General features: G+C 34.5%; 1 protein-coding gene across 6 annotated transcripts in view; it reads right to left on the reverse strand.

Moving 5' to 3' along the window:
* LOC141534860 (coiled-coil domain-containing protein AGAP005037) overlaps positions 1-14,131 on the reverse strand; it is a 651,729-nt gene that overhangs the window by 329,328 nt on the left and 308,270 nt on the right. For all 6 annotated transcript variants that reach the window (XM_074254459.1, XM_074254463.1, XM_074254462.1 and 3 more), the window contains one exon: positions 7,293-7,382. In XM_074254459.1, coding sequence (XP_074110560.1) covers positions 7,293-7,382 — 90 coding nt within the window. The remainder of the gene's footprint in view (positions 1-7,292; positions 7,383-14,131) is intronic.

The following is a 14,131-nucleotide window of genomic DNA, read 5'->3' on the forward strand; positions in this document are numbered from 1 at the left end:
CTTTTAGTTTATACCTAGAGAACAAAACTTAGAATTTTAATTTTTATGATTTAATCCGCTAAGGAAATTTTAGTTAAACTTTCCTTAAGTCTTTTATGACGGTAGACTCGGGTTCGAAAGATCACATCTGCTGGTCTAACGTAGCCACGATCAAGGAACAGCAATAACCAAGCGTACATCTTCGGAATGTACAATTGCAAAACGTAGTTTGTACATTTTTTTCAGAATAATTACCTGAAGGAGCTACAGATTGAAAATAAGTTTTGAGAATAGTCCGTTCTCTCTAAACAGTGAGCGATAACTGATTGCTGTCCTTCTGACCGTGTATTCGTTCTATTATCCAAGTCTGTCGTCATTTTATTATTTCTTATATTTAACTTTAACGATATTTTATTTTATTAATATTGTTCACTAGGGTGGTCCTTATGTTGGGTTTTTTGAAATTTTTTTTAACGATAGTTCAAAATCGGTTCAAAATCTATAAAAAAAAATCATGCCAAGTTATAGCTCTTAATTTTAATATTAACCGGCGCCCCCCAACGGTCAAAGTTTTAAAGGAAAATAACATGGGAAAAGTTATATTTTTACTTTGGAATTTTTTACGTCATAAACTAACCAACAAATCACATCAAAAAATATTTTTTCTAATGCAAAATTTAACGGTCTACAAAAAAGGTTTCTTATCATTTTTTGATAATTCTAACGGTTTTGAAGTTATTCGAGGTCTAAATTGAAACTATAATTTTTTTCATAGTTTTTTCTGTTTTTTTGGTCATTTAATAGTTCATAAATCATGAACCGGTTATTCTTTATAATCTCATTGGATTTTTTTGTTTAGAAAATTTTCAAAGTAACTGTAACTTTGGAATAATAGTAACACCAATTCATTTTTTTAGCCTGAACTGTCGAACATTTTAAAGATTTTTAACTTTTTTTGGATACAAAAGAAATTCGGGACCTATTGTCTCGATTTTTATTGTTATTGGTACAAATATCAACAAACTCCAATTTCAAATTTTGATTTCTGGTTAAAAACATTTTAGAAACCGATCATGCCGCCATCTATTAGATTTTACTTCAATCTCTAACACTAAAATTAATTCTCAGATTACTCATAACCTACATTTATTTCTCAGCTTGATCAAAATCGTTCAATTACTAGTACTGATGCCTTTTTGATATATAAATAAATTTTTTGAGTTCATTTATCCGATATTTAAGTAATCAGTTAAATATGGAGTTATCACGTTTACGTCAAAACATTTTTTTGATTGGTGATGTTGACGTTCAAATCGTAGGTAACAAATTACCATCGAAATTGCAAGCTTTGAAAGTGTTATTTTTTTATACACGTATTTTAAATAATACTATCACAGATAGTGTTGCTGCAGTGATTGATGAAATTTTTGTGTTTTGGAAGAAAGCTCGAATTCCCGTTCAAGATATGCAAAGATGTCGAGATAAGTTGAAAAAACTGTATGATGAGTGGCGCATACTTCTTAAACATAGAAATCGGAGTGAAGTTGCTGTGAAAAAACAAAATGAATTTTCCTGTTCATTAAAAAAATTATTTGACATCGCACCGTCAAATGTATTTGAAATGGTTGATGAAAATTCCAAAGAATTCTTGAATAATCAGAGATCAGATGAACGAATTGGTTTTATTGCAAATATTAAGACGAAATACGATGACGATGAAATTGGTGTTAAAAAATTAGAGAAACAATTGGATTTCGAAAAACGAAAATTGGAAAGTGAAAAAGAAAAATCATTATTTGGTAAATTATAATAATCAACTTACTCATTGATATTTTATTATTTTATAGTGAAGATATTTTTGTCTTATCATTATCCTTTTTGTAGACAAAAACGTTGAACTCTTATCAAGCCAAGGAAGTGCTCAATCAGTCTCTAGTGGAGAAGTATACATTCCAACTACTGCCGGCCAATTTAAATCAAGAAATATAAGAGGAACTCACAATATTCTCAACGAAAGAGTTGTAGCTACTTTTGACCGTTGTAAAGTAAGCGACAGAGATGCTGTGTTTATAACTACAGCTATTTGTCAGTCGCTTATCGATTTAAAATTATTAGAAGTAGATATTAATTCCATTATTGTCAATCGATCATCTATTCGCCGATGTCGGCTTACTATGCGAGAGTCAAAATCAATAGAAATAAAAAAACATTTCCAAGACTTAAAGTTATCATCTATTGTTGTACATTGGGATGGAAAATTATTACCTAATTTGTTAAATACAGAAACTGTTCATCGATTGCCTGTAATAATTACTTCAGAAAGTAAAGAAATTATGTTAGGTGTACCAACGAGTGAAGATGGAACTGGAATGGCACAAGCTTCTGTAGTTCATAAGACATTATGTGACTGAGGATTCGACATATCTGTAAAAGCAATATGCTGTGACACTACTCCTTCAAATTTAGGCCTTCGTAATGGTGCTGCTGCATTACTGGAAAAATTGTTAGAAAGAGATTTGTTGTATCTTCCATGTAGGCATCATATATTTGAAATAGTCCTAAGATATGTCTTCGAAGCTGTTTTTCCAAATACTGTTGGTCCTAATGTTCCACTTTTTATCCGATTTCAAAAGCAATGGAGAGATTTAAATAAACTCAGTTACAAAACAGGTTTAGATGATCCGAAAAATTATAATATCTTGACAAATGAAAAAATTGAATCTATTAGAACTTTTACGACTGAAACTCTTGCATCACAACTGCCTCGTGATGATTACAAAGAGTTATTAGAGCTTACTTTAGTTTTTATCGGTGTCATCCCCGAAAAATTTAGTTTTCGTAAGCCAGGAGCGTGTCACCATGCACGATGGATGGCAAAAGCTATTTATATATTGAAAATGTACATGCTTCGGGAGCAATTGTCATTGAAAAAAGGTGAAGATAATAAACTACGGCAAATATGTGTTTTTGTGACAATGGTTTATGTTAAAGCTTGGTTTTCGTCGTCAAATAGTGTCAAAGCTCCGTACCATGATCTACAGTTTATAAAAGAACTCAACAACTTTAAGGCAAGTTGAGTCTAAAGCAGCCACTTGGCAATTTGGTGACAATTCAGTGAAACATCATTTCCGCTCTAGAGATCATAACACAGACAGACAGTCATTAAATGTACTAACATCATCCCAACGATCTGAATTAAACGATTTCCTTGCGGTAGAATTTGCGAAAAATAAAACTGTTAACTTAGGAGTTACTGACTTAGTCCAACACCGAATCGAAGTAACAGACGATATTCCAGTTCGCTGCAAACCCTACCGACGTAGCCAACCAGTAATGAAAGCACTACACGAAAAAGTTGATCAATTGCTCGAAAAATGTTATATTCGACACTCAAATAGTAGTTGGGCATGCTCACCAGTTATGGTAGCCAAGAAAAACAACACCTGTCGCATGTGTATAGATTATCGTCCCCTGAATAAAAAGACTAAACAGTCAGCATACCCGTTACCAATTATGCATCGAATTTTGTCCGGTCTTCGTGGAGCTAGAATCATTTCAACCATCGATCTCAGTAACGCGTTTCACCAAGTCGTAGTTGAAGAAAATAGTCGACACTATACCGCCTTTTGCGTTGAAGGCAGAGGCCAGTTCGAGAGGGTTCGGATGCCTTTCGGTTTAATAAATGCTCCAAGTACTTTCCAAGCACTCACTGATAAAGTTCTTCGTCTAGTTATGCAAATTCTATATCAAAAAGCAAGACAATACGTTTCCGGTGCCCAAGAAAAAATTTTCGCGTACCTGGATGATTGGATTATCATTAGTAACACCTTCGAAGAACATCTAATTTATTTACGAGCCGTTTTCGAAGCTTTTCGCCAAGCAGGCCTCAAAATGAATGAGAAGAAAAGCCAGTTTGGAAGTTCTGAAGTAAAATTTCTTGGTTTCATAATTAATGAAGAGGGTATGAGTCCTGATCCCGCTCGTCTTGAACCTATCGCGGATTATCCACGGCCTACTAACTGTAAGAAACTGCGCAGGTTTAATGGACTTGTTAATTGGTACCATAAACATATTAAAAACGTATCTCGGGTACAAGGACCCCTTAATAAATTAACTAGTACTCGCGTAGATTGGAAATTGACCGATGTTGAAGAAGAAGCGTTTCAAAAAACTAAAGAAGCTCTATTACAAGCTGCGACATTAGCATTACCAGAACCTGATCGCCCTTATCGCCTTTACACGGATGCGAGTAATACCGGATTAGGCGCAATATTAACGGTAAATTGTCCTTTTCTGCTCAGCCTTCAACTGACGGTCTGAAAACCCTCGTTGTGTTGATTTTCTTAATTTTTGGCGATAGAGTCTCGAAAAAGAGTGGGAATAAACGGCCCACGCGACAACACCGAAAATATTGGTCAGACTTCGATCCAACCCCAAACCAGCAATCACGCTAGTTTTCTAACTCTCTATACTACTATTTATTAATTACTAATTAAGCAAATTATAACATTTTATATATTCTAAAAGTTCATTACTGTTTAATTTAAGTTCTACTATTATAATTAATAATTCAAGCTTTTATTGCATTCGAGAAATGATAAGTAAACCATTAGTGTGTGGAACAAAATAGATATTTTGTTATAAATCGTATATGATCATTGCTATGAATTTACCTATCTACTAAGATTATTTCACCTACACATTCTTTGAAGGACGAATACTATTAAGGAATAAACATATATTTCACGGGCTGCTGTATTAATCAGGATCTTGTAAAACTATCATTTCTATATATTGTAAGTAATCAGAGAATATTTACTAGCACACGTGAGACTTCCTATGAAACTACATACTCTTTCTATAACGTTCTATTCATTCTAAATATCTAAAAACTAAATACGTCATCCGTAAGGAAGCGGATTTCCGAGAGCTTGTGGTCCTAATAAATAAATTTAGAGAATCAATTGACTAAATTCTTATCCGCAAGGTTTTGGTGAATTGATAAATGAATTTTTTATATAGAGAAAAATTCATTCATCTCAATATTTATATATATATATATATATATATATATATATATATATATATATATACATATATATATAATAAATATATATCAATTCGCTTCTGAAAAGAATTTACATCTGCATAAGCGTAATTGTCATACTAGTTGCTTGCTGGAACGTCTGCTAGAGTTAGGCCATTTGTAATAGCTGCACGACGTTTAGGGGAAAGTTTGTGTATTCATGATTTAGAATCATATGGTCACAATACCATTGAATGGCTCCCTGAAGACGAAGTTATTGTAGATGAAGAAATATTTGAAGAAGAAGAAAAAACAAATGACATACTAGTAATAAAAAATTTTGAAGACTGGATTGCTTCACCATGGCCAGAAAGTTGAAGCTTAATTACAACTCAAATTTTATTACACTGTTTCAAATATTCTTCATTAGAATTATTGATATAATTAGTATAATGTTTTATTATATTTAATCTAAAAGTAACAAGAGTATTGTAGGTAATACACAAAAGTAGAATCAAGTGCTCAAATCTTTCGAAAGGTGGCTGACAGGTGGCAATCGGTGATGAAAGGTGACGTTGAATTTTGTTTCATTGACAATCAATGCAGGATCTGGCCCAGTTTCGGCAATCCTTGTTTATTGATGGCCAGACGTACCGTTTTGAGATTAGCTTCTGTGATGCTCTAATTCCTGGATGTGCTAGAGAGTGTGGTGAGTCAAACACTTTTTTTCTCAGTGGTTCTGGAACGTAGGGACGTACTGTACCTAACGCCGTGTCACAGTCCAGTGGAGGTCCGATGTCGAGCTGGATCGCTTTTAATTGCAGAGCTCTGGGTGATTAACTTAGCTGTTGGTGTTCAGCGTCGTTACGTTGTTCATTGGTAAATTCAGCTGCCGATATAGAGGTGGAAACTGCTTCAACGCGCGACAGTGTGTCTGCGACAATATTGTTGCTGCCTGATACGTGTCGGATGTCTGTCGTGAACTGACCGATGAAATCTAACCGTCGGAATTGCCAGAGCGATGCCCTAAAAGTGCGTTGTGGGTAGACGTGCTGTAATGGCTTGTGATTGATGTAAATTATAACGTGAAGACCTTCAAAAATGTGCCTGGAGTGCTTAACGGCTTCGTACATGGTGTTGAGTTCTCGACCATATGAGAAAAGTTTTTTTATTGATGGTGCAACTTCACGACTGAAGAAAAGCCAATGGTTGCCAGTCTTCATTTACTTTTTGTTGTAGGACAGCACCAATGCCCGATTCAAATGCGTCGGTGAATACTGCCCCGTCCGCATCGGATTTTGGGTAGACAAGGAGTGTAGCATCGGTGAGGGCTCGCTTTGCTACTTCGAATGTTTCTTCGAGGTCCGGGGTCCAATTGACTGGGTCCTTTGACTTTGGGGCCTTCCAGGACTTTGTTTAACGGCCATCAAGTCTAAGAAGTAACCAAAGAATTTAAACTCAGACAGTCCAAATAGGTATTTTGGAGCATTAATTACCAGCCCGTATTTCCGGAATCGCTCGAACAAGATCCGCAGGTGCCTCATCTGTTTCTTCTTCATCTTCGGAGGCGATCAAAAGGTCGTGTACGTAGGAAAAGACGAAGACGAGCTCACGAGTAACCTCGTCGATAAAGCGTTGGAAGGTTTGGGCAGGAGGGTGGATGTCAACAGTTCAAAATCTTACTAATGATTATCATGAGAGAAGAAGGGTTGTAAAATGTTTTAAATTGTGCTTACATAATTTATGAACAGCCCCTTATTACCATATGGGATAGCGAGAATGTAATAGATTAAAATGAATACAATTCGTCAACACTTGAGATGTAAAAAAGAAATTTAACTACTTATATTCATAGAATTCGTAAAAAATATGTACAATTAATTTTCTATGAAAAATTGATGTCACGAACCGAATTTCGATTAATAGCATCATTCTTTGCACTTAGAGCTAAACAAATTTTAACTTTAATATAAGACTTTCAATTACTTTGAGTGAAACTATAATGCTTATCCCAATGTTTTTTCTCCGTGTCAATTATTACTTATTTCTTGGTAGAGAGTCACAGAAATATTGAAACGTTTGCACATTGAAAGTTACAAAAAATATTAGCAAGAATAACCGCATGAATAAAAAGTACATGCCAATTCAATGAAATTTGGAATCTGTGAAAGTCAGAACAATGCTCCAATTAAATTTCAAGTTTAAATCTAAAATCAAAAATCGTCCTTACTGAGAAACACCCATATTTTGTCACGAATACAATTAATAACCATAACTCAATACTTGCCTGTATGTTGTGGTGAATGCTGTTTCGGTGAATTCATATCTGGTGGTTCATCGCTGAATGATACTGACTTTTCAAACGACACTGATTTATCTACAAAATAGAAATATTTTCGATTTTATTTCTCATGTAGAGAATTCTTCTAATTACTAGCCATAAAATTAACAAAAGAATATCCACGTCGTATAACAATAATCCACATCGGAATAACAATGTATTCCGAGAAAACAATTAGGGAAACGGTTGACCCAGAAGGCCGTCCCTGCAACTTCCCGCCAATTCTATACCTAGGAACTTTAAATTTCACTTATGACATTTTTAAGATCTTCGATGGAACTCAGAATTCCGGAACAATTCTGGAAAAACACTTTTTCGGTTTCTTTTCGTTCTCGATATCTCTTGGACAAATTAATCAATTTCGACGGGATCAGTGGCGATCGACGTGGTTTTCAAAGGTTAAGAGCTAGTTAAATTTTTTAGTGCATCGATAGAGCCCTGTGTAAGTTATTCTATAAATACCAGATTCGAAAATGAATTTTTTCACCGTTTTTTTGAGAATTTTAAAATTTATCGGATCGGCCAAATTGTATTCCAAATCGTATTCGAAATTCGGTCGTCTTTTTGAATGGCACCAGCGTGATGAAATCGGTCTAGCCGTTCAAAAGCTATAAGCGGGTCACATACTTCACACACACACACACACACACACACACACACACACACACACACACACACACACACACACACACACACACACACACACACACACACACACACACACACACACACACACACACACACACACACATGGCTAGACAACTCAGCGGTAATAGTCAAAATGACTTTCTAGGACTTCAAAACGTGGAGATCCAATGATAACTTGACTTTCGAAAATTGAACCAAAATCTGTTACGTCCAAATCAATAACTTGCATTTAAACAAATACGTGTGCAATATTTATTTTTTTTATGACAATAAATTTTATCTGAGTTGTGTATTCTATAAAAAATATTCCGAAATTTTAACTAAATACAATCGAAATTTTAAAAGACCCTTTATGATAACGAACCCCTATAATTTTTAAATTTATCTAGAAACATTTTACTTAAGACTATCATAAAACTGAACATAAATACTCCTAAGCAAATAGAAACGAAAAAGAACATTAAAAATAAATTACCTAAATGCATTTTTCTTGGAGACATTAAAATAATGAACAACCCAAGAAAAACGCATTAGATTTTAATCTTAATTCTATAGGGTAATAAAATATTCATAAAGGGTCCCAAAGAAATAGCACTACGTACCTACGACTCTTTGGAGTTTTAAAGTAATTTGTATACCTAACAGATGTACTTTTAAGATAACTAAAATTTTTCTTTATCACTTACGACAAACAAAATTTTATTACAACACGACAGCTATTTAAAAATAATATTTGAAACTTAACGAAAATTAACCATAGAAAGAACACTAAAATTCTATAAATAAATTATTTCTTTTATCAAAATAACTTATACTGATTTCAAAAATTAAATCAATTTTGAATTCAAGTAATAAAAACTTAATCATTTTTTTTTTATTTTCAAAAATTACTAAATCAATCTGGATGAGCACGTGCAGAAATCATTATCTAAAACATTACACTTATTTTTTTCTTAAGGAAGAATTCAAATAAATAAGAAAATTGTAACTTCGAAATATTAATTAAATTATCAATTTAAATTTACATCTGAATTATTTAAATAAGAATAGACAACCACGTGTTTATTAAAATCAGTGGCTCGTCATAATTTTATTCAATAGGAAAATATTTTAATTATAATTCTATAAATATATAAATTTATCATAGAAGATAGAATGGAAATTATTAACATAATTCTTAAATATTTAAATAATAAAAATTGTAAAACGTAGATTATGAATGAAGCGAACTAACTATTAAGCGAATTAAAAAATTAGCGATATTACTAATGTTAATAAATTTAAGTAATTTTTTTTAAATAAACTACAAGGACAAAATGTACATGCCAGCGTATGTGTGAGTGCGCACGCAAATAGGCTAGTATCTTGGGCGGGACCCAGTAGCTTTCCCTAAAGAAAATGTAATGGGAAAGGGAACGGACCCCGGGAAACTATTTCCCGATTGGACACAGCCCCCTCCCCCAAAAAAACCTAAAGTCCGAACTTGAAACATCGATAAAAGGGGCTTTGTTCACAAAAAGCAGCCGGTTATTTTTTTAGTTCAGGTCCAGAAGCTACAAGTGTCCACACACTTTTCTTTAACAAGTGTTCTCACACTTTCTTATTATCCACGTTAGTCTTCACTAACTTCCAGTGTTCACACACTTCCTTATTATCTACGTTAGTTCACACTACCCAGCCCACGAATATCCTGATACTTTCAATTTTCGATTAATAAGTTTTCATTAGTAAATTTAAATTAAGTTTATATTGTAAAGATTAGAATCAGTGAAACTAATAAGCTGCAAATCAGGTACCATAAATTATACTGCATCATATTTCTTGTTAAGATTTCCAACCATAAGAATTCTTTGTAAGTTTGTTTGTTAAAATTATTTTTCCTTTTACATTTGTAATTTCAAACATTCAATATAATTATAATTAAAACCTACACAAATTCTCATTCATTCAACCACAAAAATCCAATATTTAACACGTTCCCGGTCTATAGGTTGAAAAGCTTGGGCCGAAAATAATTTAATTTATTTAGTCCAAAATCTGGACGTAACAATCAATAACTTCCCTTTTGTAGAAAATTTTCAATTTTCTAAGCGGGAAATTAAAAATTTGGAAAACCTTCGATACCACAGGCCATTTCCAATCTATATACACTACTGGAAAAAATTAAGGGATCAAAAAAAAATTCCAAATTTTTCGGCAGTTTTCAACAGGCCGTAACTTTGAGAGAAATAGTCGTACAGGAAATAAAAAAAAAGGAAATTGTAGCTCCAAGTGTCTAGTTTTTCGATTAGAACTTCAAAATTTTGTAGCCTCCGCGGTTTCTGAGTAATCGTAGAAAAACCAGCAACAAAAAAATTCTCAAAATTTTTTTAGTTTTTTTTTTTTGGTCTACGGGCGTGGAAAAAATTTTTTTAGCTTAACCACCATAAGGATCGGATACTTTGTTCATTTAGCTTTAATTTCTTTTTTTAAACACCCTGATACGTCCACTCCTCGCTGAGATATCGGTCTTCAAATGGAAAAGGATCTTTTTGTTTTTGATTATCGATATCTCAGCAACCAATGATCGCACAGAAAGTTAAAGGTAGGTTTCAAGAACTTGAATGAATTCCCCTTAAAGACTGTCCATTGTTTTTTCGAAAAAAATTTTTTTCTTTCCGTCACATGAATTTGAAAATGCAACAAAAAAAGGGCTTTTAGTGGTTTTTTGGAAAATCAAGCGCTGGATCGAAAATATTGAGGAAACCACTAATGTTAAGTGTGCCTTTTACAGTTCAATATGTCAATAAAAACCCTACAAAGAATCAAATTAATCCAGCCAGCCGTTTTTTTGTTTCACTTGATCGAATTTTTGAAAAAATTAAAGGATCACGTTTTTTGCTCTGAAAAGCTCATAATTTTTAAAAATGAGAAAAAAATTGTTTTTTCGAGCTTTTTCCACATTTTTGTTCCAGAAAGTGCTTAAATTGAAAAAAAAAAAAAATTTTTTTTGAAATTTTTTCTCTTGAAAAGTTTAAGAAAACAATTACCGCCGGCATTAGCGTTATCCAAAGCGTACCACGTGGAGGTCGCGCGGTCGGATTTACGCGCGCGTGTGTGTGTGTGTGTGTGTGTGTGTGTGTGTGTGTGTGTGTGTGTGTGTGTGTGTGTGTGTAAGGTATTTCAGGAGAATTGAGACCCGGTGGCTCGTCAGTTCCACCGTATTTAATGACTCCAAACTCATTCTCTGAAGGTTTTTGTTGGTTCAATACCGGGTATTACCACCCCTGTTTTCAATAACGGCTCTCAAACGTTCAGCCATGTTTATGCAGACGGTAATTTGAGGCTGCGGAATGGTATTCCAAATGTGCTGAAGCGCGCGCTCCAAAGCAGCTAAGTTCTGCAAATTTGGATACTCTCTGCGCAACCGACGGCCCATTATGTCCCAAACGTGCTCTATGGGGTTGAGATCTGGATTCATTGCTGGGTGTCGCAACAATGTGATGTCATGCCGCTCAAAGAAGCGCCGGGTAATGTTGGCTGTGTGTGGACGTGCATTATCTTGCATCAATATGAACGACCTCAGATGTTGTCGTCTGCGCAGAACAATGGGCCTTAAAATTTGGTCGATGTAACGTTTAGCTGTCATATTTTCGCGTACAATTACCAAAGGTGTTCTCCAATTTCGTGAAACGCCGCTCCACACCATAACTGATCCACCGCCGTAGGCAACGACTGGACGGACAAAGTTCTGGCGAAAACGTTCTCCACGACGGCGCCAAACGAGAGGACGTCGATCGTTGCCATACAGATTAAAACGAGACTCATCAGTGAATAAAACATTTGTCCATTCCCTCAAGTTCCAATTTCGATGATCGTAAGCATACGCTAAACGAGCTCGACGATGTCTTGCTGTCAACAGGGGTACACGATTAGGATGTCGTTCGTGTAACCCAGTTTCACGAAGACGGTTGATGATTGTTCGAGAGCAAATGTTTCGCACTTGATGCCGTCGTCGCTGTTGCTGTTGTTGTTGCTGTTGTCTGCGATTGGGGAAGTTTCGAGCGACAATATTCGCATTGACGAAAGGTTGTCGTCGAACTTCTCTAACAATTGTTCGATCATCGCGGGCATTAGTGACTCGATGGCGACCTTTTCCGGGGCGACGATGATATTGATTCGTCTCTTGGTATCTGGTATAAGCTCGAGATACGACAGATTGACTTACACCCATCCGGATAGCAACTGCATGTTGAGTGTAACCTTCGTCGATAAGAGTCACTAACCGAGCGACTTCCACCTCCGATAAATGTCGTCTAACCATGATTAAGAATCAAAAGTCAGAAATTTAAAATTTTGACCAAAAAATTAAAAAAAATTTTTTTTAGCGCAGAGGGATTAGTTTTGAAAAAAACTGTTGAATGAAGCGATTTGCTAAGGATTCACAAAAAGAAAAGAAAAAAAAACTCCGAAAAGCGTATGAAAAAATCGAAATTCGATTGGGGGTATTAACTTTTTTATTAATTTAATTAAAAGGAGATCAGTAGAATCAAGGAATGCAGCGGTGGAAAGGTGATAAAAATCATTGGGCGATAGTTTTTGAGTTTCCTTAACTTGTTAAAAAAAAAATTTTTCCAAAAAAAATTTTTTTTTAATTTTTTTCGAAAAAATTTTTTTTTTTTAATTTTTTTTTCGAAAAAAATTTTTTTTTTGAAAAATTTTTTTTTTTGAATTTTTTTTTTTTTGAAAATTTAAGCACTTTTGGATCGAAAATGTGGAAAAAGCTCGAAAAAACATTTTTTTCTCATTTTTAAAAATTATGAGCTTTTCAGAGCAAAAACGTGATCCTTTAATTTTTTCAAAAATTCGATCAAGTGAAACAAAAAAACGGCTGGCTGGATTAATTTGATTCTTTGTAGGGTTTTTGTGGACATATTGAACTGTAAAAGGCACACTTAACATTAGTGGTTTCCTCAATATTTTCGATCCAGCGCTTGATTTTCCAAAAACCACAAAAGCCCTTTTTTGTTGCATTTTCAAATTCATGTGACGGAAAGAAAAATTTTTTTCGAAAAAACAATGGACAGTCGTTAAGGGGAATTCATTTAAGTTCTTGAAACCCACCTTTAACTTTCTGTGCGATCATTGGTTGCTGAGATATCGATAATCAAAGACAAAAAGATCCTTTTCCATTTGAAGACCGATATCTCAGCGAGGAGTGGACGTATCAGGGTGTTTAAAAAAAGAAATTAAAGCTAAATGAACAAAGTATCCGATTCTTATGGTGGTTAAGCTAAAAAAATTTTTTCCACGCCCGTAGACCAAAAAAAAAACTAAAAAAATTTTGAGAATTTTTTTGTTGCTGGTTTTTCTACGATTACTCAGAAACCGCGGAGGCTACTATATTTTGAAGTTTTAATCCAAAAACTAGACACTTGGAGCTACAATTTTCTTTTTTTTTATTTCCTGTACGACCATTTCTCTCAAAGTTACGGCCTGTTGAAAACTACCGAAAAATTTGGAATTTTTTTTTGATCCCTTAATTTTTTCCAGTAGTGTACAACCAAAGACCTAGCTGCTCACCCCCATTCAATGGAGTGGTTCACGAATTCTTGAATGCCGAAACCACTGTGGATGAACTCTAAAGAAATGTCAACCGGGTAAATCTGCATGTACCGATGGTATATGTTGCAACTTTCAGAAAGAGCTGCCTGACAACTAGTCATATTACCTATTAGCGCTGTACAACAAAATTCTGAAAACTTAACAGCTGCCAAAAATGCGGTCTACCATTCTAATGAGTATGTTGCATAAAAAGAGCGAGCTCAATGATCTTAACAATTATCGAAGCATTGCAGTAACTAATGGCGTAACCAAAATTTTTACACAAATCATCTGTTCCAGAGTACAAAATTGGGCCACTTACTTAAAATTGATACCCGAAAAGCAGGCTGGTTTCCGCCCTGGCAAGAGATGCGGGGATAATGTCTTCTGCCTACTGGCCACATTGAAAACTTCGATTCGATTAGATTAGTTTAGATTTCAAGATATCCCTGCTTCTATGCTATTTGTTGACTGTAAACGAGCCTTCGATTCCGTTCCTCGCGGGAAACACTAAAAAAAACTCCTCTCTCTGTTCCTGTGGATCATACGGAGAT

Source organism: Cotesia typhae, unplaced genomic scaffold, assembly GCF_013202065.1.
Source record: "Cotesia typhae breed Kobodo isofemale line unplaced genomic scaffold, CoteBio_Ctyphae scaffold_13, whole genome shotgun sequence".
NCBI lineage: Eukaryota > Metazoa > Arthropoda > Insecta > Hymenoptera > Braconidae > Cotesia > Cotesia typhae.